The 24,602-nt window shown below is 38.0% G+C and overlaps 1 protein-coding gene across 5 annotated transcripts in view; it reads left to right on the top strand.

The window, feature by feature from the left end:
- The window catches only part of LRP1B (LDL receptor related protein 1B), a 622,229-nt gene that overhangs the window by 369,570 nt on the left and 228,057 nt on the right, over window positions 1-24,602 (top strand). For all 5 annotated transcript variants that reach the window (XM_064435270.1, XM_064435269.1, XM_064435266.1 and 2 more), the window contains exon 8: window positions 23,401-23,623. In XM_064435270.1, the coding sequence (XP_064291340.1) occupies window positions 23,401-23,623 (223 nt within the window). The remainder of the gene's footprint in view (window positions 1-23,400; window positions 23,624-24,602) is intronic.

Raw genomic sequence — 24,602 nt, 5'->3', positions numbered from 1 at the left:
TGATGGAAGTAAGAAAGTTTGTTTCCTGTTGTAAACAGTTGAGTGTAATACTTGCTGTTTATCTGGAGTTTTTTCCTTGGCACTGTGATAAAACTGACTTGAGTCTAGATTCTGGTCAGGTGTTACCTTGGTAAAAGTGATTTAATGATCTGGATTTTCTTCTTCCTGTTACATATTTTTCTGCTCCTGTTCTTTCTGTGCCCTTCCAGCTGTCACTGCCTCACCTTTTAGATCCTTTCCTGAAGTGCTCTTGCAGATCCAGGTCTTCCTTGTCGTGTATCTGTGTAGATGAGTCACTCATCATTATAAAGAGGGATTATAAAAGGGGGATTTTGCACAGGGGAAGCCATTGGGATGGTTCAGCTTCTGTTGAAATCACACTATACAGACAGCTTTTCCTATCCATCCTGCTCAACTGCATCCTGTTTCAGCTGGAACAGTGGGATGTCTAATTCCCTTCCCCATATTCCTTGCCATCCCTTATTTTTTTGGTGCTGTTCAAAGCAAGATGTGTTCGACACATTATTCATTATTCTAAAAGATAGTTTTCTGATGCCCAGCAGAACTTCAGAAAATGATTTCTACTGTGTTTCCACTTCCATTTTTAAAGTGACCCTGGAAGGGACAGAGGGACACAGCTGCCAGAGTGTGGGAGTGTGAACTCCTGTCTGTCATCACCTCAATGTTACACGGCTTAGAGGAGGGTGAAGTTGGCAGAGTTGCCTCTCAGCAGAATAATGTGTAAGCTGGTTTTTGACCCTTCTGTAAAAAGGGAAGAAAAAACCAAAAAAAACCACCACATACAGGATAAGACTGTTGTAGCAGAAGTACAGATGCTGAGAGATTGAATGCAAAAGCTTTCTGACAAGAGATTTATTACTGTAAATACCCCCACACAGACCACAGGGCTGGATAAGGACATTCATGTCTTTCATCTCACGTACTCCTTGGAGATATGGCTGTGTATGATCTGCTTCCCTCTTGCCAGTTAGTAACAGGAAATATTACTTTACTAAACCCCATTAGTAGTTTTCAGAAACATCAGCCTCAGAAATAAATCCATTTAGTCCCTAGCTTGTTAATCAAGTCTCTATTCATCTGTCCATACAAGCCATAAAGTTCTGCAGTGAACATGTAATTGTAATTAACATCATGAACTAGTTACAGGGTGTGAATTAAACTTTTTATTTCCCAAATGGGGACATCTGAGACTGCTCAGCCTTTGTGGCTTCCAGTCAAGGGGCAGTGCTCTGAAACAGGGAGGTGAGGATAAATACCTAGTTAAGGAGCTGAGCAGTAGTGTGAAAAATAGGTGGATAAAGAGACTTGAAGAAAAGGTGGGAATTAAGGGGACAATAAGAAAAAAAGAAAAGTAGAATGGGTCTTCTTTTATTCTGGTCACAGTTATAAAGAAAATACAAAGAAATGTATTTAAATATTTAAATACAATATTTAAAAAAGAAGCCTTATGCAAAGTGGGACAATCTCAGTTTTTAGCTTGATTGTTCAAGTGTTCCACACTCTTGGGAAACTGTGCTCCACCCATTATTGGTATTTACAGTGGAATATTAATATTTTGATTGGAATATTTACTGTAACCAGTGATGGGACAGTGGTTTTGTGGGAGAGCCCACAGAGAGCCCGTGCATCTTTCTCTCATAGCAAGTGCATGTTCTTGAAAAGTGAACTTTGCCTCGTGCATGCAAAAACCAACAGGATCTCACCAAATATTGAAACAAGGACTTATGAGCAGTGAGTGCTCTGTGATGCTGCCAGTGCAGCTCTCCCCAGGCAGGGCTCTTGGTGCCTCCTGTGCCCTGTGGCACTTTCTGGGCTCTGCCAGATGCTGCTTTGGCCTTCTCTGAGATCATTACTGCTGAATGTTTTGGGGTATTTTACTGCCCAATGACCAATGAGCTATATCACCTTGAAGGCATCAGCATTACCAGATGAAGGCAGCTGGTGATGCTGTAGATGAAATGTTCATATTCTAATGTAGAGTTTTGCTTTAGCAAGAATACAATTAAAAATAGCAGCAGCAAAGTGATCACGTCCTTCCTGCAGGCACTCTCAGGCCAGCTCCAATCATCTCACAATGTGCTGCTCTCAAATATGCCTTTCTCCATTTCTGTGCAAACTGTGCTCAGCTTTAAATATGGAGTGGATGCCTGTTGGGGTGTTTGGTTTAAGATGTATTAGCTAAACACAATCACCAGGTAACAGGGCTGTAGGAGGGTGTAAGAAGTCACAGCTGAAGGTCCCACAGCTGTATTGAGGTCACTGACACCAGGGCAGTCATCTTGTGTGGCAAAAATTGCCACAGACACCATGGAAGTGTCTTGTGGACAGGGCTGAATTTATCCATGTCTCACACCTTGCTGAGCAGCCAGCAGCCTGCTCCATTCCCACAGCAACAGGTCTGACCTTTAGGCTCCTGCAAAGTAAAGCTCTGAGTTCCAGAAATCCAGGTGCTGTTAGCACCAGCAAGGACAAACTGGGATTCCAGTCAGCTGGCAGTTTCCTTTCTGTCTCATTAGAGAAATACAGTGCTGATTTGTGTATCAACACTTTCCTTTTGCCTCAGTGGTTCCAACCTCCACTTGTTAAAAAGTTGCACACAAACAAGTGTGGGCATTTTCATTCAAGTAAAAGTGGTTGTAGGACTGACTGCAATGCATAATAAGCTAGAGAAAGAAAACCAGAGAAATAACGGCTGCCAAAAGATCACCAGAAAATTCTGCTTTCAGCCCCTGCAACTGATTGAGAATGTTGCAGAAAAAAGTTCCTTCATTTTATTGTTCCAAGTAGCCCAAACTTGTATTTGTGAACAAATACAACATGGATTATCCTCTAATATATTAAATGGCAAATGTTATATCACAAAATAATAAGGATTGAAATCCCAGGCAGAATTGCAAACCTATTTGCTTACAAGACAAAAGATTGTCCACCTCAATAGCTGTTCAACATCTGTCCCCTGAAGGTAATGAGAGAAACACATGAGAAACAACAAGTAAATGTCTGGCAATTAATTCACCTGGAGCCATGGGGAGGGACACAAAGCTGCAACCCAGTTACTGGGGCTGGCCCAGAGATAAATGACAGTACAACACTCCAAAAATAAATATGAGCTACAATCAAAACAATTTTGCCTGAGCCAGTGCCTGATCTGTGGATTTTGTGATGGTTGAACTGGCTCGTTACCAGGCAGCTTTGGAAATTTTTGGATTGCATTTGAACATTTGTAAAAGCTGAATGGGAAAAGTAGTCTCAGACTATTGTACCAAACTCAGATGAGATTTTGGGAGAGCTGCCTCAGAGGTGCAGTTTTCCACTGAGAGAAAAAGAATTGCACCTACAAATAAACCCTTATAGGTATTAGCTAAAGCATCCTTTATAGAAACACCCCCCATGCTCTTCTCTTTGTATTTTCATTTTGGTAATTCTGAGGCTTAGAATAGCACACAGTTTGATTGCAGTTTGTGTAACTCCTTTCTATTTATCACTCTCACATTCAAATGCACCTTAAATACTCAGCTGAATAAATACAATGCAGATTACTGCTTGATGTATTAAATGCTAAACACTATCTTGCCAAAAGCCAAATATCTATTTATGTTTTGGCTTGCCTCCATATTCACACACACTGGGGCTTAATGATGAGTTTTTTTATTCTACCATGATATTTCTCTGCATAGGTGTTCCAGGGGAAAAGAGACCATAAAAAAAGATGTGAACTTCACAGTTACAGAGCCTTCTCTATGATCAAGTTTAAATGGATGGGTTTGAATGTCTTGAGGCTATTGCTTCTCTCTTCAATTTCAAATCACATTGGAAAGCTGTAGAAAGGAAAGTACAATTTAGTGCTTAAAATGAGTATGGACAGACGTGGAAAAGACAATATGAAATGCCAACTTGTAGAAAGGGCAGTAAAAATAATCTGAGGTCAGACAAGCAGATACAATTCAAAGTGCAAAAGGAGCAAATTGGGTGAGAGGGGACGAAAGTATGTGAAGAGTGGACAAACTTAGCTGTGGAAAAAATAAGAAGAGAAAAAGGAAAGGAGGAACAAAGCTAAGAAAGCTTCGGCATGAAGGACATCATTAGGTTATTGCAGACAGGCAGAGGTATTAGAACAAAGAAAAGCTGTGATCCTGCCCATTGCTATAAATTCCTGCAATCTGTGGATGGTTCCCAGGACACAAGTTTGGGTTTGATTTACAGGTGTTAAGGTGAGCTGGCCGCTGTTTGAACTCTGTCTGCTCTGGAGAAGCCTCTCCAGGGTGGCCACTGCACCTCCCCAAGTGCACAATTCCATTTCTTTGTGCTTCTTTACTTGGTTTTACTCGTTAGCAGCAAAGTACCACTGTAAAATCAGATAATGAAGTCTTACAGACCTCTTAGAATAAAAAATATGACAGCTAATAATAACCAGGGGCACCTGAACTGTATTTTCTCCTCAGCATGTGGTGGGTTTGAGAGCTCATATTAGGTTTGCCATGGATGAGAAAGATAATTTAGCCATTTTGTATCTGCTGAAGGAGAAATAGTGGAGATAGAAGAGCTATGACAGCAGCTTTCCTATGTTTATGAAGTTGTAGGCTCTGTCTTACTGTCAGGTAAGTAATTATGTGCAGTTACAAAGTGTGCATGTATTAAATAATCCTAGGTAACATTTTTTCAGTCTTCCAAGCAGCTCAAAAGCAGCTCTGATCCTATTTAAATGACATTTTTACTCAATGTCTTCCTACATAGAGTCAGACAGATTATATGTTCCTAAATGTGCACCTATCTGAACACCCAAAGGAAAATGAAAGAAATATGTTTTTGTGGTGGGAAAATAACTGCTCTAGTGCTGTGACATAAATCTCCATTTGTTAACTGTCTATGGCTGAATTATATTTTAATTTGAGCAACCTGCTTTTGTTTAGGTAAAGAGAAAATAGGAGCCATGAATGGGCCACTTCACATAGAGCAGAATTACAGAAATTGTAGAAGCTTTGATTTTTCCCTTACTCTTGGATGGGACCCAATTTATTCTTGACGAGTCAAACTCTACTATTTCACATCTGGTGTCCTGCTGGTGCTTCATTTTGCTGTTGTGATACTGCAGAGAAATAGAGCTCCTAATTTGCAGTTTGAAATCCACAGGTGTTGATAGGAAGCTTTTGCCACTGCAGTGTAGTATGGATTTCTGTAAATGGTAAGAAAACCCTGAGATGAAGATTGGAGAATCTTTCTTTTCTAAGCAGAGTTCTTACAGGTTTTGGAGATGATACTGTTTTTCAGTATTAGGAGTAACGACTATCACTGTCAGTGCCAAACCTCTGGGGAAAGATGTTTCGATTTGGGCTGGGAGGGACTGGGGAGGAAAGAAATTGTACTTAACTCTTCCCAGTCACTGCTTGTTTGCAACCAAAATGAGTAAAATGAGAGCTGCTCCAGCCCTTTTTACACCAATACACCTGACTCCTGAAACCAGCACCATCCTGGGACAGATATTGTCAGGGAAGGTGCACATAGGGAAGTGCCAGCCCTGTGAATTCTGGAGCAGAAGGGAAGGTGAGTTGGCTCTCAGGGTGCTCAGCAGCCCCTTTAGCTGGGGTAGTGCAGGCACTCAGTCCAGCCCTAATGGTGTTTTGTGTGCAGTGCTGAGCTTGGCCTTGTGGTTTCCCCATTTCTTTTTACCTCTCTGTGAAAGTAAATATTCACAGAAATCACAGAATCACTGGGTTGGAAGAGACCTTCAAGAACAGCAAGTCCAACCCAGCCCCAACACCTCAACTCAACCCTGGCCCCCAGTGCCACATCCAGGCTTTGTTAAACACACCCAGGGATGGTGACTCCACCACCTCCCTGGGCAGCCATTCCAGAACTTTATCACTCTTTCTGTAAAAAACTTTTTTTGTAAAAAACTTTTTCCTAGTATCCAACCTGTATTTTCCTTGACACAGCTTGAGACTGTGTCCCCTGGCACAATTAATTCAAATATCTTTATTTAAACCCAGCACCATCAGGTCCAAGCCACTCAAGCACTGAACAGGCTCACACTGGGGATGCTGAGCTCACCCTCAAGCTTTGGGGGATTTTCTGCTTCCCCCTTTTCCCTAAACTGATTATTAGGCAAACAGTTAAAATTTCAGGTTCTCTGAAGAACTTGGTGTTCATGGAAGGTACTTTAACAGGAATTTGCTGTAAAATCAGGGTAGAAAAGGAAAGATGCTGAAGTTTTATCTGGGAGGAGAATCTAACCATTCTGTTTTCCTGCAGGTATATATTATATCTTCTCTGTGGCTATATATTATTTTTCTGGGTAGAATGCCTCATGAAAACTTAGCCAGCTGTAATTAATTTCTTTAATTAAATAAAAAACCCCAAAAAACCAAAAAAAACCAAAACCACACATAAAAACCTGGTAAAATTTCCAGTGGAGAATGCTTCCTGTGTTGCTGCTGAGTTTAGATAAGGCTTAGAAGATTGTTCCAGTTCTGGTTTATGTGATTTTTAACTCCTATTTTCTGTTTCTAGCACCGTTCTTCCTCACAATAAATAAAGCAAAGGTCATACCACAGCTCTGTTGGCACCAGGAGTGTTTTGCAGGGCACCTGTCAGAGGTCACTGGCTGCCCTCGGGCTGGCCTCTGTAGGTGAAGCTGTCTGTGTTGCATATTTGCACATGTGGTACAGTTTAAAGGAAAAAAAAAATAAAAGAAATCATACACAGAATTAGTTTTAAGTCTTCCCTAATTGTATTTTTAATCATAAGATTGGTGACATTTACCTTTCATTGTGTCATTTTATTTCTCATTTTGTGCTTCAAGCGAGTGTTCCCCAAACTCAGTGCTGCTTCAAAATGCTTAATCAAATGAAAATGCTTATTTTCCATCACTGGATTTATAGCTACAGTCATGATAGATTAAAGAAAAAAAAATTAAACAGTTTTGTGACAGCAATGAAGAAATATTTCATGTCGTTATATGCATTTTAAAATTCATTGTGTGCTTAAAATACAGTGTATTTATCTGCGTGCACAATGAGCTCCTTTCAAGAATATGCAATTATTCTTTATTGAATGCCAAACCCTAAGATCTCAAAAACAAACTGGATGAATTAAACCTTTTATTTCCCAAATGGGGACATTTGAGACTGCTCAACCTTTGTGGCTTCCAGTCAAGGGGCAGTGCTCTGAAACAGGGAGGTGAGGATAAATATCTAGTTAAGGAGCTGAGCAGTAGTGTGAAAAATAGGTGGATAAAGAGACTTGAAGAAAAGGTGGGAATTAAGGGGACAATAAGAAAAAAAGAAAAGTAGAATGGGTCTTTTTTTATTCTGGTCACAGTTATAAAGAAAATACAAAGAAATGTATTTAAATATTTAAATACAATTTTTAAAAAAGAAGCCTTATGCAAAGTGGGACAATCTCAGTTTTTAGCTTGATTGTTCAAGTGTTCCACACTCTTGGGAAACTGTGCTCCACCCATTATTGGTATTTACAGTGGAATATTAATATTTTGATTGGAATATTTACTGTAACCAGTGATGGGACAGTGGTTTTGTGGGAGAACCCACAGAGAGCCTGTGCATCTTTCTCTCATAGCAAGTGCACGTTCTTGAAAAGTGAACTTTGCCTCGTGCATGCAAAAACCAACAGGATCTCACCAAATATTGAAACAAGGACTTATGAGCACAAGGCTATTCAGTTGTAAAATCTAAGTCCCTTGGAGAGAATTCTTTGTACAGAAACATGTCTGGGAAAAGGTGAAACCAAAGAAACTGAAACAATGTTTTGACAAAATCAAGCATCTTGCCTTAATTACAGCAGCTGCCACTGTGGCTCTGTGGCAGAGGCCTAAAACCTTGACCAGAGATGTAGAGGGGGCTTTCATAAAACCTTAGCAAACTGATTTTTTATCAAGTTTTCTAGACATGTGTTCAGCAGAAGGCAAGACTGAGCACTTTGTGTTTCTAAATTCTTGGGGTGTGTCACACGCATAGAGAGTCTTCCTCGTCTTCTGCAGCATATGAGCTTAATTCTGTGTGAGCCAAATGAGCTTATTTTGAGGTTTATACTCAATAGAGTTATAAATTATTTGATGTCAATGCAGGGCTTGGGAAATGAAAGCAAATATTTGCTGTACGTGGCAAACAAGGAGATGCCAATACGTCTCTGTCTCCCGTGATGTGTTTGAGCTCCGGGCACGCTGCCTGCTCCGTGCTCAGTAAAGACCCAGCTATAGACAGATGGGGAAGGCACAGGTGTAAGAGCTAAAAAAACACTGATTTTTCTTCCTGTTTTCATACTTGTCAGTTTTGTGAGCTCACTGCTCTACATTCCAACCTCCCCACCTCTAAAATGCCGGCCTGTTGCTGAGTGCTTTGAGAAGGATTACAATTAATGAGTATTTGTTACGAATGACTGATTAGTGATGGGATTTCTATTAGGAAAACCTGAAAAGAGGCTTAATAATATCATCCTTTTCAGTCCTTTTACCCTGTGAATTTCTTAGCTTCTTTGGATCACTGACTTTGTTATGTGGCATTAGAGGATGCATTTGAAAAACAGCTGCTAATAAAGCACATTGTATTCTGCTCCTTTGCTTCCATTTCTGTGCTTGAACAGAATGTGTTCAAACTGAAACAAAGATTAATGAACATCTCATGATGGCCAGTGATCTGTTATGACAATGCAGAAGCTTCATGTCCAATTATTTATTTCTATAAATAGCTGGTGTTTTCACAAATATATGATCGCAGTGTGCAGTTTAAAACATTCTGAGCATGGATTTGAAGCAGCTTTTCTGTTTCTGGATATGAGGATAGCTGGATATCCTTAACAGATTAGGAAAACACGAAATAAACACTAAACACTACAGCTACTGCCCTTCAGTTTAGGCTACTCTTAAGTATGAAGAGAACATTTTCTGTAAGGAATCACCTGATATCTGGGATTTCTAGCATCAAAATTGATTAGGCTTTTTTTGTTTGTTTACAAAGAAAGTTGAATCATTTTTATTTCTTAATGTTTCAGAAGTTGAGGTGATAGGGAGAACTTTTTCTGTCCTGCAAAAGATATTCTGTTCTATTTTGAGGTGAACCTGGGAACTTTCACAGTTACCATAAAAAAGGAAACAACTTGGGAAAACCACGGCCACAGGAGATCCTCATGTAATGTCTGGTACTTCTAAATTCAAGTATCTCCACTCCTCCAACACACCACACAAGTGTTTAGCCACCAAATATTATCTTTTTGAAGCTTTTTTTCAACATGTAAATAAATACTTTTCATTAGAGATGAGAAACTTTTTGTCTCACTCATACCTGGTTTTACTGATTTTGTTCTCTCTTCTGTTTTAAATAGTAATAGAAAAGTTTCAGAAGGAAATGCTGGGCCAGGTTCTCTGATGTAGAAGGACTTGATCTCTGATGGAGATTTGAAGACCTCATCAAGTCAGCAGCAGATTTATCTCAGCCCTTGGAGTATCTGGTGCACTCTGCTACCCTCTCACCAGAAAACATCATGTGATGTTGAAATCACTGTTCTTGATAAAATATTAAAGCAAAATCCCTAATGCAGAGTAATTACTCAATAAACCAAAGAAATGCCCCGCTCTCTCTAGTAAATACCTCTTTTTGATTGAATTTCTCCTCACCTTTGGAATTGTCCTTAGATTTTCAGCTGTTATTTAGATTCTGAGGAGAGTGCTGCCTTTTCCTAGACATGTTCAATAGCACGATGCTCAGATGGCAATTTATTTCCTCTTTACAGCTGTCTGATGCTTGCAGATTAGATGTTCCAGCCTGGGCTTTGAGTGGCAGAGTTTTGGGAGCATGTGTTGAACATACCCTGACTTATTTAATTGAGTTCAGCTCATAGCACAGCCTCAATTACTAGTTTAATTAAGAAGAAAATAAAAAAAAACGAAAAAAAGGAACCAAATAATAGCAGGGAGGATGGAGTTTTGAATTATAATTGAGTGGTTCTTCTGTGTTCAGAGTTTTTGGGGTTCATCACTTGTGTGGTGAAACCTTGTCTGACTTAACAGGGATGGGACTGGATCTCAGTGACTTGGGAAGCAATCAGGATTTCCAAAAAGAACTGAATCCCAGGGGTTTATTCCTTTTATTGGTGTAGGTTTCGCAGGGATTTGGGCTCCATCTGATCTGCTGTGCTGATTGTCACTGCTGCTGTCTCCCCATTATGCTTTGACAAGTAAGCACCTCCCTTGCCAGGTGCCATCAAGAAGGTTGAATCAAGCAATTACTGCTTGCTGAACACAGGAACAGCTCTTAAGGAATATAAAGTAGTATCCTTACTGCTCTTCAGTCTTCCCTCTCTTGGAAAAAAAATGTGAAAAGACCAGGAGCAGATCTTTTAATAAGGTAAGAAAGGAAATGACTGCTCTGCAGCAGGTGGTGCCTGTGTGTCCCAACCCAAGCTATCTTCTGCCTCTTCAAAGAGGGCAGTGAGGAATGTGAGTGATTATAAAATGCTGGAGGTTGTGAGATGATTCACTGGGGTGTGTCAGAGGAGGACAATTATGGTGAAGCAAAGGGAGGGGAAGAAAGCCCCAAGTCAATCTGTGCTGTCTTCACCTCAGGCTGATTAGAGTAAATTCATTTCTATTGCAGGTAACATGCAAAGTAGGTATTAATTATATTTCTTGCATCAGACTAAAATAATACATCTCATTAATGATGCCTATAGATTATTGCTTTTGTCCTGTAATCAATCAAGCAAACAGGCAGTGCCCTGCTCCCCTCCAAATCCCACCAGGCTGTTTGCTGATCCACTCTCACTCATGTCACTGTATATCAGTTTTGTCTTAAAATAAAGAAGTTAAGCCTTCCTGACAGGCAGGCACACCATGATCTGCTTTCAGGCTGTCTGCTGCAGAGGGAATCTTCTTTTCAGACTGTATCTGGTGTTTTAATAAAAGCATCTCCATCAATACCTCTTGGGCTGCAGGTGCAGCTGCTTTCCTTGTGTAGCTTCACCTCCTTTCATGCTGTCACTCAGTGCTTGAGATACCAGGTACTCAGCATTTGTATTGGGATTCATATTGTTTCTTCTTCTCCTAAAATGAGAGAATTAGTTAATTAATAAAACAAATAAGTTAAGCAGCTCTAAAATGCAACTGTACTCATCACTGTGGGCCTGTGGCCTGGAGACTTGGGGAGCAGTGCTACTTTGAGCAAGGAAAAAGTGATTTGGTGACCATTGGTGTGACCAAAAGCCTGTGAGACTGAGTGGCATGAAACATAAATATGTTAGAATTCCTTTTTTCATATGGTATTAATGACATCAGCCATAACTTAATTCTTTGAGTTCTGAAATTGTCTCAGAATTGATAATAAAATAGGTGAGGTAGTGTGGATGGCCCAGCTATCAGTTCATGCTGGCATAATCTGCCTGCTTTGTGCATTAACATAGTCCTATTCTTGGCCAGAAAAGTATGTTTATTTTATTTTTCCTGCAATTCTTTCTTCTTTTTTCCTTTTTCCATTTTAGTAAATTTCAGAAACTGTCTTTCTATCTAATTCTGTGTGGGGTAGGTTGGTGTTTGAAACGTTTTTACAGAGATGGTGCATGCAGCCATCACTGGGGTGTCCAAATCTCCTTTTTCTCCTCATTCTGCTTGGAGCCAGGGCTGCTAATGCATCTCTCTCTACATTTCTGGTGTTGCAGAAGAGTAATCAGGAAGATTTGTTTGCTGGCTTCAAAATTGCTTGTGAAATTCCTTCCCTGAATAAGGAAATCCAGGAATGGGTTCAGTGTGCACTGCAGAGGAATTTTGGGGTGGGATGGTCCCGTGTGTCCCATTCCTCAGGAACATGGACAGCCCAGGGCAGACAGAGTGGAGCAGGGCAGGAGGGGAAGGGCTAAAGTGCCCTTTTTTTTCTGTTCAGTTAATCTTTTATGATTTGTGACTTTCTGGAATTCTTTCCATGCTGAGTGTGCTCCATGCTTTTATCCCCAGAGAACAAGGAGGAGTCAAAATTTCATAGCAGAAAATTTATGGTTGATATGAATAGATAGATAGATAACCCAATAATCCCCTGAAATAATATTTATTTTGTTGTTGAATATCTTGGTCAATTTTTACCATGGTTTTGCAGATTCTCTGGGAGGTGAGAGGGAATTTATTTTATTTATTTTATTTCTATCTTTGTTTGTTTGATTTCAACTAATCCCTTCATCATTTTTGTAAACAAAGCATAAATTTTTGCTACCACATTTTGCCAACTGCTTAAAAAAATAAAAATATATATATATATATAAATGTGTTTGGAGCAGAAGTGGATGCTGTGCCTCTGGATCAGCTGACAGCCTCTTTAATCCCACAATTCCCACGTTGCTTCTTGCAGCCTCTTATTTAATTCATTACTTATGTTCACAGCTCTGTAACAAGCACAGCGAGTGTATTACACATACGGCTTTTCTATAAAGTACTTTGTCATGCCAGCACAGGTATTCACTGCTCTTCAAATGACACAAAGTTCATGTGGAAAGTAGCAGCAGGTAATTCAGTAAATAAGGATTATTGGAATGATCCGCTCTAATGAAAAGGGAAATTTCAAACCAGCGACTGAAATAAATAAATATATGCATATTTATCACTTTGAACATCAAAATACAGAACCTCCAGCAGTTTGCTGTTACACTCCAGTCAGTATCTCCATATCATTACATACCACCACATACTGAAACTTTTTTGTCTTTGTGTTCTTCTTGGCACTCAGTAAATCTCTCAGGAAAAGTCTGTGAAAATATTTCCTAACTAGAGCCAAAAGCAGGAACTCCTTTTGACAATCATTTGTATAACTTCTCTGCCAAAGTAGAAATTTATTAAGTAATGTGGCAGATCGTCGATGAGCTCTCTGCTGGGGAACTTTTGGAAGTCAAAATGGAAATATTTCTGCTGTTTATATGTTTGTGTTACAAATCAGCACTCCTTGACTTTAAATCCTGAATATATGCACAGCTTTCTAGCAGCTTCATATTAGTTCTACTAATTAGGCACTAATTACTAGTGGCATCATAAATAATTCTGCCTTCCCACTAGGCCTTGCTGCTGTAAATTAAAGGTTAACAGATCAAGAATAGATTAACAACAGCAAAAGCAGAAGAGCCTCCTCTGTGGTGGAATAAAACCAATTTTGTTGACACTTAACTGAAATTGAGTTCTGTTTTGTAGTGCCTTAAGAAAAAATATCATGAAGATTTAAAGAGTGTGTGATCTCAGAAGACCTACAATAATGCAAATATAATACTTCCAACTTAATTTCAAATAGTACAGTTCTGTAAAAATCCTGCTTTGTTTTTTTGTTCTACTTACTTGATAACTTGTTGCCTATGATCTTTATTTTAGACAAGACTTTGGGGTTTGTTTTTTTTTATAAATTTAATATGCAAGTACAGTTTTGGGGAGAAAATGACTCATTTATTCAGTAGTTAATGAGGAAGAAAAACTGCTTATTTTTACTTACTGTCAAATGCCAGGATGAGACATGGAATCAGCCAATTCCCTTGTTGCTGACACTAAATAATGCTCCAGGTAGGAATTTGTAGTGGGAAGATTTGCATCTCTGCACAGAGATGTGCCATCACTGAGCCTGGTGTGGACCAGCAGCAGCCAAACCAACCTCTGCAGCAGAAAATATTTGAAATCCAGAAATATATTTGAATATTGTAATATTTCAAATATTGAAAAATATTTGAAACATCAGAAATTCAATATGTGAGTTCTAATATTTACTTCAGAACTTATTACTTTATAAAAAAAAACCCCACAAAAATTAAAGAGCAGAGATTCCTAAACAGGAGCTTTGAAGTGCTGGATGAGAATCTTGGTTTTATTTCATTTTTTGCAGTTATAGTTTGCCTAGATACATTTTTTTCTTGTTGAGCCCTGAGTATTTCTGATTGCTGTTCACCACTGGAATCATCAATTGAATTGGAATAATTCAGTTTATAATAATTCTGCAAAGTTTACTGCATCACCCCAAAGGAAAGCCAGGACACAGATCAGTTCTGTCCATTGCTGCCAAGCACAGGCTGTCAAATTTCTGTTCCACACTGTGATAAATAACCACTGGCACAATTTAAACCAGCTTAAGGATTTATTGTGTTAGTAGTGTTTGCTTGTGGAGATCAAACATTAAATGGTTTGGCTTCTCTTTGCCATAAGGTATGATCATTAACATGCATAAACTTAATTTGAAGTATTTTTTATGCAAAATATTTCTTTATATTTATTTGAAATATAAATTTCAGGTGTAATCTTTTGGCAGAATAGTCTATTTTACAGCCTCACCTGTTTCTTCATCCAAGATCATCTTCAGCTTTGATGTCATTGATTATATTTAATGACTTAAATCTAACCCAAGAGCTTTGAGATCAGGGGCACTAAGGGATGTACAAGCATAGCTGCTTCCCACAGCATGCAGAGAAAAGCAGAACACAAACAAAACAAAACAAAAAAAACCCCACCAAAAACAAAAACAAACTAAAAACAAAAAAAAAAAAAAAAAACAAACCAAAAAACACCAAAAAAACCCCAAACAAAACAAACAAAACAAACAAAACAACAACAACAAAACCACAAACAAAAATACAAAGAAAGGAAAAAAAAAGCCCGAAACACACCTTAGATGAGAAAGAAAGAAAGAAAGAATAACCCAGCGTCCAGCAGCAGCTCCCACAGCAAGCCTGCCAACTCTAGCTGTGTGCAATGCTGGGATTTTCAGAGTTTGAAACATCATTGCATTTAGTAGCACTGATACATCTTTCCTTGAATTTTCTGGAAAGAAAAAAAAAAACATCCCCATTCCTCCTGTTGACTGCTAACTCATTATAACTTAAAATCATCAGTTTTCAGGGTCTGAAGCCTTTGGGATCTAAAGTCTCTATGTAATCCTGGCCTTTCTGCAGGTCTGTCTGGGATGGAGCCCTGAGATTCCTAAAGCTTGATACTGTGGATTTTTGATTAATTTAATGTAATCCTACATAATGATGATTATCGCAGCATTTTCTGCATAAGATGGATGAGACAGGTTCTCAAATGCCAGCTATTACTGACATTTAATCTGGTATAGGTCATCAAATACCAGGGTGGAAGAACTGTTTTAATTTATTTTTTTCTCATTAATAATACATTTAAAAGAAATTAATATTGCAAAAATGTTTCCCTTTTCATTGCTTGTCCCTAAGTGGAAAAAAGTAGGTTGACAGAAATCACATAGCTGAAGACAAAGCATCCTGTGTTGTGATTGATGCTGGTGGTGTGGAAAACACGATTTTAAATCCCTGACAAACTGAGTGGGCCCATTTTCCACATTTCATAGTGCCAAGTGCTCCATGGAACCATCATTTCTCAGGCTGGGTTGAAAAGGCCATGTCTCAAATTCTGGGAAGGAAAAGGCCCTGGAGAAGTGAGGCTGTGTTTGGGAAATGATGGTCTCCTGTGTCTAGACAGTCATTTTTAAAGGACTTGCTGCTGGGGCTGTCCCAACTTGCTCTGAGCCTGAGCTTAGCTCTAGGACAAAACTTAAACCCTGCAAACTCCACGTTGCATTAGCCTGAAGCTCCTCAGGCTGCAAGGCAAACACAATTTCAGGGATCTTCATTATTTCTGCCTTTATTGCCCTACAATCACTGAACAATTAATGAAAACTTTTCCCCTTCCTCCCCCCTCCCCCCCCAAAAAAATCCTATTTTCAAAGTAATTTTTAATATTGTCGCTTTTCAACTGAGGGAAAAGGTTATTTATTAAGTGGAAGAAGCAATAGAGCCTGACTGCACATAATAATATCTTGTGAAAATTAAATACCTTCAGGGAAAGTGCTGCATTTATTTCTTCTGTGAAAGAGCTTTGGTACAATAGTCAGGAAATCTTTGCAAATCAGTGTATGAATATGTGTATTCTGCTCTGTACATAAAAGTGTGCATGTAAAGAGTATAGAAGGTCATGTGGCACCATTTTGATGCTCCAGAAATCATTCAAAGCAGAATAATCAAAAACTGCACCTTAAAATAGCTATCTAGGGTTGAGTTTGAGGGATAATGAACATATAAGAGCCTGAGTTGCCAATGAAGAAATAGAATTTTAATTTTCTGTGGCAAAATTATTTCCCTGCATCTTGTACATCTGGTAAAGGAGTGGAAATGAACCATCTTACCCTCAAAAATAAATTCTCAGGATAATCCATCATCACGTTCCAGATTTCAGTATCTCTGACATCTCTAACATATTTGAATGTAAACATATATTTTATAACTATATAAAATCTGCTAAATATTTTATTTACTTTTGGGAGGGGGTTATATCTACTTTTTAAAAATATGATAGAGACTTCATGGTATTATTTGGTTGTCACGTTAAAAGACTACTTAAATGTTGATATAAAGCCATGTAACATGGCACTTTGTTTATAAAATGACTTTTTTCAGTGGATCAGCACATCGATTTGGCACAGCTGGTTTGTGATAAAATGGGAATAATCAATGTTTCTTCATTTCTGTTCCAATTGATGAGCTTATAGTTGCACATGGAGAAACACATTTAGTCTGAAAGGACTCTTAATTCCAAATTTCTGCATCTGATTTAAGTCTGCATCCTTACATTTTCAGATAAATGGCAGTAATTTGACAAATTAATACTGATACAGGGTCCTTAATGAATCTAGGAATACATCTGCAATGTGTCTTTGATTTCAAACTGACAGTTATTAAAACTTTGCATGTATTTATGGAAAAAATGTGACTGAAAAGGTAATATTTGATTTACTTATTAAAATTTCATATTGGGAATAAATTTTTAAAATTCAGGGAACATACTTTTTATTCAGAAATTTACTTTGTGCACAAAATTACTCAAGGTAATTAGATTATTTTAATGAAAAGATATCGAATTGTACGTAGACAGAAAGCAGGTTTAAGCAAGTATGAATTTGATATATTCTAAGGGATGCACTTTTTCAAGAGCAAATCCCATTGCTGTAGTCTTGACATGAGAAAAAAGAAAAACCAGACAATTCTTGTGATGAGAGTGCAAGACAAACTTTCTCCGCAATTTTATCCACGAGCAAAACCTGGGATCTGAACTTCCATTTCTCAGTGTGTTTGATTTATTGCTGTTACATTCCAGATGTGCTTTTTGAGCACGTACAGCCACAACTACTCATAAATGGAGCAAGAAATAGAACATGGTAGGATTGATGGGTGCGTTTATTACATATTTAAATATAAAATATGTAATATAAATATGCTATATGTGTGTGCATATATATATATATATGTCATATAGAATATTACATATTTTACATATTCCTCTGTATAAGAAGAAGTAGAGCTTGTATGAGAAAATTGCAACTATGACAAAACATCATTAGACAGAAATTCAGCTGTACATCTTTCTATCCTACATCATCCCTGCAGGACCCAGAGATGGCAGATGAGTGCACAGGAGGGGCATCTGCACTCTCACGCCACAGAAGAAAAACATATTTGGGTGGAAAAAGGAGGGGTAAAAACTTTTAAGGATTATTATGAACTTTAAATATGTATATTTGATTGACACCCCTAAGACAAATAAAATAAAGGCTTTTATACCTTCTGTAGTGGAAGGGATCAAACTTGAAGAATAACATGCAGGATTGTTAAAACAATTGTGGAGTATAATCATGACAATATAATAAAAAACCATCCTGAATTTCCAAATTAGGTTCATTTTATAACACCTGAAAATTCACATTTCTATGTCTGTAAGGAACTGGGGGCTGGGGGGATCTGTTGATGACAAATCAATTTATCTTTCTAACAGGCATATTTTTATAAGTGGATGATGGACAGTTTAAATAGAAACAAACAAACAAACAAATATGACAAAGTGTATTTTCTTTAGCAGTGAACCAGGTTGGCTTTGATTTTAATCCATCCCCAAATTCTCAGCTACTTTCCCCATTTGCTGCTCAGGCCTCCACCCCTGTTGCTTCAAATAAGAAAACTTTGGTTTGAATTGGTGATTTCCCTGTAAAGAGAAGTGTAATTCATTACAAATGTCCCCCCTGGGGTTGAGTTTTGCTGATTTTTGCCTGTTGTTGTGCAGCAGGCAGTGAGTGGAGCTGGGCTCTGCGTGCTGAGAATGAGTTGTCTGACTGGGTTTTACTTTTATCTTCAGCTCGACCCTGTGCTGCTTCCTGCCTGGCACTAAATCTGCAGCTCTCTAGGAGAAGAAACCATTATTATTTTACTCACAGGCACTCATTGCTAGATTTCCAAAATGCCAGGAACATTTGGAACATATGTCCTCCTTTACGCTGCAGAAATCACAGAGGAACTTTAATAGAATTTCACTCCCGTGCAGCACAAAAACATCCACTCAATATTTCCTTGCAATATCAGTTACAAAAAAAATAAGGCACTTTGCTGGAGAGCCAAAGAGTTTCTAACCCCCCCAAAATAGCGTGGAAATTCCTCCAAGTGATGGATGCTGCCTTGTGCTGGAAAGAAGCAGAGGAAGGAGAAACTGAAATGCCCAAATCCAGTGGTATTTGAGTTCCTCCTCTGGGGAAAAATTTCCCTTTGCCCCAAACCTGAGAATTGTTTTCAATGTGTGTGTTTGTGTGTTCTAGCCAACTGTGTTCTTGAAGTTCCTAAAATCTGTCTGGGACACTGAGGGCCATGGATCATGGATTATTTGACCCAAAAATGGGCCAAATCTGAGCATGGCCAATTTCTTTTGCTTTAGATGTGGATGAAAAAGAAAACTGCTGAACCCAGAAACCAACCTAAACATCATCAGAGTTAAAAATGCCCCTGGACCATGCTATAAAGCTTATTATTAATTAAATGGGATGGAAACTCACTTTTTTTTTTTTTTTTTTAAGTGCAGTAGAAATCAGGCACAGGACTGTGTGGCAGTCCCCTTGTGAGAATCCAGTCAGTGGATCACCTCACAGCACAGGCTGTAGGAGAACCCCAGGGGTGTTTTCACACAATCCTTTTAATTAGCTGTTTTGATCAACTCCTCTGAAGAAGGTTCCTTGTTCACCACAGTCCCTACAATTTTAGTTATCTTATTTGTCCTACAGTAAATCTGATGGTGCCACTCAATGCCAATGCTGCTCTCATTATGCTTCAAACCAATTAAATTACACAGCATTTCTTTTCATTCCAATTCAAACTTTTTCCCACATCATAGTCTTGCTCCCAAATTGGTAAAAAGCCTCTTAACTTTTTGTGACTTGTTCATTTTGCTAAGATCAACTAAATATCTTTAGTTGCCTTCTGTATTGAAAATGACCCTGTCAGTGTAATTTCTGAAAATTAAACCCTGTCCTTTCTACTCATAGCTGCTGTTGAGGTGTGCTAGGAGTTATTTTACTGTATTCTAGTTAGGTCTTGTTTATAGCAGTAACTTTGCCTCTTTTTCTATATATACTTTACTAATTTGCTTCCTATAATATTTAATTGGTTTTTTGTCAAAGAGATCCAGAAGTGTGTATTTTTGCCCTGCAAACTCTGATTGTTGTGTACAGTGTTTACCATCTTAGGTGCATTAGAAATTAGGAGTTTTCAGTCATGAAAGTGCCCAAATGTAGCTTTACAGGGAAAACAATTCTTTCTCAGCTAATTAAATAGATGTATTATGAAGGAGGTGACTGAAAGCTTGGAAAACAAAAGGAAGTGAGGAGAGAGAAAGTTCTGTGCAAAATCAGTGGTGATAAAGGGTTTGGCTGCTGAGCTAAGGCAGAAACTATCTTACAGATGTCTCTGTAAGGAAAGAACAACAGCTCTTTTGAGGCACTCCTTACGTATTTTTGAGATTTGATAATGAAGGAAAGATGAATGTGAGAAGAGGGACTGGGAAGTTCTCTGTCACTTTTGTCTCATGATAGCGTTTCCTCTGGAATTAGTTCTATTTGGTAACATTTATTGCTCTTTTTAGTCAGTGGGTTTGTCAGGGAGGATTATTTTAAAAGGCTGGAGAGTTGTCATTGCTCAGGTGTGGATGGAATAGTCCCTGTGTATTTATTCCTAGCTGGAAAAGCTCCAGCCATAACTTTTAAAGACTCAGTTGTTAGACTGAGGAGGGTGCACGTAATAGAGGGAAGGATGAGTTTATATCAGCAATGTAACAGAGCTGTGAAAATAGCAAATGTCATCCAGGGGTGGCTGAGTCCCCAGCTGGTGCAGGGAGGTTCCTGAGCTGTTGTGCAGACCCCGGTGAACTCGGTCTGGAGCAGCAAACCCAGTGCTGGCCATGCTTGTTCAATCACTGACCTAAAATTGGAATAACTGCACAGGAGGGCAACAGAAAGGGCCTGTCTTATGAGAGGAGGAATTCTGCCTTGCCTTGCTTATCTCTAGCTGCTAGGCAGAGTGAAAGAATTTGATTTCCATCTAGAAATAGCCCTGGAGAGGAGCACAGGTGAAAATAGCTGTTTAAGCCAAATAAGCTGCTGCAGAAATCAGTCTGTGTAATTCAGCCTGGAAGATATCACCATCAGTTATAAGATGTAGATTCCTAACTGCTAGGAGCACAATGAAACCATTCTGGAAGAGTCAAAACAACTGAATACTTTTGAGTTTAAATGCCTGCAAAGCTCCAGGACTCGATGAAGAAAATTTTGTTGTTGTTTAATTAGAGGCAGAATTCAGAATTTCCACATGTGAAGTCTACACTTTTCAAATGATAACCTGCCTTAATAAAATTCAGTTTAGTGCCAACATTTTTGCTGTTGCAGCAGCCTCAATTAGCAATCAATTAGCCTCACTGGCAGTCTCAGGAAATGAATGGGCTCAGCTCTCTCTGTCAAACCCAGTGCTCTGAGCTGGGCTCTGCAGGGACATGCACTGGTCAGTTTTCCTCCCAAAACTGCTCTGTGAATGGATAAAACATTTCATTACCCTCTGGTGAAAGTGGAGAGGCAAACCCAGCACCATTTGTGAGCACAAAAATAAGCCTAGAGCTGAAATAAATACTGTACAGTGCATCCTTTAGATCTCCCAAGGCAGAGGCAATACAGTGTAATTGTGGGTCAACTTCTTGTGTTAGAAATGCAATTCCAGTTTAAACCTCACTCTAAAATCTGCATTAGTCTTTTAATACAGAATTGAGTTTCAAGATTGAACAGTAAAGCATTTAATTTTCTTAATTTAATTTTCAGAGCACTTTGATCATGCAACAGCATTTAGGAAACTACTTTCTTGTTCTGTCTTTTACCTCTTCCTTTAATTATAAAGTTTCATTTTTGTCAGTCCCAAGGAGAAGAATAATGATTTTTAGAGTAAAAAGAGTGTAATTTACACATGAAGTCATGATAACTTGTACAAATGATGTTATTATAAAACAGATATTGAGAAAAAAAGAGAAATGACCCCCTATTCCACAAAGATGGAGCAACCTCTTAAATTCTTAAATATTCTTAATTCTTTGATATTCCCGACTGGATCTTTTTGTTATTGACATACAAATATTTTATTTCTTGTCTGATCTGAAAAGATAATCTCATTGTAAAAGTTATTAACTTTTATTTTAATCTTTAGAAATGTTAAATTATTAATTAAACCAAACACTATGCAGTAGAGTCAGTCTGAAGTCAAACTTCAGATGTTTTTAACTGCTGTGTGTCTGGATGTGTATTTACATAAATGTGTGTTTATATGTTTTTCTATATGAGTGTCTGATCACAGCAAAGCCAGTTGGTTCCATAATTCCAAAATGAGCTTTATTTGAGTTATTGAATCTTGAGGTACAAAGTTCCATTAAAAACATAAATCAAATCCCCAGAATTACAGATTTTATCCTGGAGTACATGTAACATTTTAACAACTTATTTTAAATCTATATAGGTGTTGGCGTTGTTATTTCTGATGATATGAATACATACATAAATAAGTGTATATACTGCTAGATACACACTTTTTTTTTTCCTTTCTGTTTTCATTCCAAATTAATTTTGCTTTTCATGATTTTTACTTTGCAAAATTTTTACTTTACTTTTTCTGTGCTATGGACATTTTGATTTATATAGACCTGGATGTTAAGTGTGTGTTTTAAAATATTTTCTTAGAGTACAGCTGAGATTAAGAATGATAATGAAGGGCAGGACAGGAATTCAGAATTATTGTGATAAATAGAAATCCCTGTCAGGAATGAAGTTATCCCTCAGGAATGTTATAGGTAAAGTTTATTCTGCCTTATGGTCTGGTGATGGACTACATGACCTTTCAAAGTCTCCTCCAACCCTATTTTATGATTCTAAGATCAATTCATTTTGGCATTTGACAGCTCCTGCACATAGACTATAGATGATTCTAATGCCTTTACTTTTTTAAAAAGTTGTTGTGTTGATTTTTTTTTCTATTTTATTTGTAATATTTGTACTTGAAACACTTTAAAATATATTCTTATTTATTTGAAGAATAAAAGTAAAGGATATGGGTTTCATTCTGCTGTTCAGCAAATAGCCTAAAACTGGATTTTTATGAGAAGTTACAAGGCTATAAATTACTGCTCTGTCACATAAAGATATCTGAAGTTTTATATGCTGTTGATCCAAAGTTATTCCCATTAGTGGTAATAACTAGGAGATAATTCACTTCATTTGGGTAATGTAATCCTGGTTCTCAAAGTGGCTTTGGTAACATTCAGCCTGGAATCAGATTATTCTTTACAGCCTGTTAAAGTCATGGCAAGGTGGTCTTCAGCCTGCAAGTGCAATTTGTTCTCACAAATAGGTAATCCTGTTAAAATATTGTCAGGTTAATCAGAATTGATTTGCTAAACCCAGTGAATGCTAATCAAGCATTGGGTTAGGGAGCTTTAGCAGCAATTTTAAGTCTTTGATATTTTCCCATTATTCCTGCATGGAATGACTCACTGGATTTGTGGAAGCATTTTGAAGCCTGAACACCTTTCCAAGGCTGGAGACAAATGTACTACAGACTGAAGCAACTCCTCTAGAAATGGATGTTAAAACCACTGACAGTGGGGATCCCTGTATTTGGTATAGCTTATGTGCAATAACTTTCTCCAGACAACCTGAGTGCTTTGTGCTTTTGTCACTGGTGTCTGTAACTATCCTACCATTTTTTACAAATAATGGTTAAAAATTAATTTAAGACTGTAATTTTGGAGTGTTATGTGGTGCATCTGTTTAGTAAGAAAAATGCATTTAGAACTTCTGTGCTTTACATTTGAAAGATAATTCTGTGTAATTGTTAACTTGTTAGAAGATATGGTGAATTTTAAAAAATAATTATGTGCTTATCAATATGGGGTATATAGGAAATTGAAATCACAAGAATTAAAACTCCCTTTTTTCAGAGCCAGCAGGAGCTTTGCACTCTGCTCACACCCTTTAAAACTTACAACATCTTATTTTCTTTCAACAGCAAGCTTTTCTTTACAGACTACGGGAATGCTGCCAAGGTGGAGAGATGTGACATGGATGGAATGAACAGGACGTGGATAGTAGACTCGAAAATTGAACAGCCAACTGCTCTGGCACTAGACCTCATCAATAAATATGTGTACTGGCTTGACATATATCTGGAGAGTGTGGAAGTTGTTGACTATCAGGGGAGAAGGAGGCAAACAATAACCAAAGGCAGACAAGTAGGTATTTATTTGCAAATCAATAAAAAGTAATAATATAAATGAATGAATGCACATAATGCTAGCAGCTACCGGAATTTAATAATTTTTTTTACCTTTTTGGTTCAGATGTGTTAGAATTTAGAAGATTCATCTACATGCTTTGGTTTATCTGCAATTTAGCAATTGTGCAACCTATCAATATTTCCATGCAGTGTCTCATTAACAATGCACCCTGTAAGTCACCATTGTTAAAGACTTCAGGAGGGAAAATCTGGGGTGGAAAGGTGCAGGGAGATAAATCATTAATGACAAGATGTCCTTACCCACTCAGGAAGGAGAGACTAACAGGCACAATAATGTGAAATAGAATAGCAAAAGCTCTTCACCCATTCAGACTAATCTGGACACCCTTAAATCTTATTTTTGTTGGTGGCAATGATGTTTTTTACAGCTGATCCTGATGTTCAGAGTCATAAATACAAACTCTGAGCCTGTGAGTCTTAGAGCAGGAGCATTTCGGTCCATTAACCTGGAGAGTGGAAGAATTCTGTGGCAATTGTGAATCTTATGTAAATCCAGGGAAAATCAGCAAAGACCAAACTGTTCTGGTCACTACCTGGACTGCCAGGTGTGAGCACCAAGTTTGCATATATTTCTGCCTGAGGTTAAACAGGGAATGTAAAAATGTGCAAGTAGAATAAACATTTTACCTGTTCTTCTGTCATTCGTTGCTTCCAAGAAATCAGTGTTTAGCAAGATGCAACTGGTGAGACTGTTAACTAAAAATAGGCAGAAAATGTGACAAAAAGCAGTCTAAGTGGTGGCTTAGCAAACACCTTCCTATTTTTGCCAATCTCTCCAGTCTTTAACCAGTTCTGGAGCAAGAGGTCTTGAAAACTTTTGGGTTTTTTGTTTTTGCTTTTTTTTTAAAGTACCATTTTGGACTAGATACTTAAAAAGCTAAAATCATTTTCAGAAGCCATTAAAAAAAACCTCT

This window comes from Passer domesticus, chromosome 10 (genome assembly GCF_036417665.1).
Source record: "Passer domesticus isolate bPasDom1 chromosome 10, bPasDom1.hap1, whole genome shotgun sequence".
In the NCBI taxonomy this organism is placed as follows: Eukaryota; Metazoa; Chordata; class Aves; order Passeriformes; family Passeridae; genus Passer; species Passer domesticus.
Note: the sequence above shows the minus strand (reverse complement) of the source record. Positions and strands in the feature narration are given on the sequence as shown.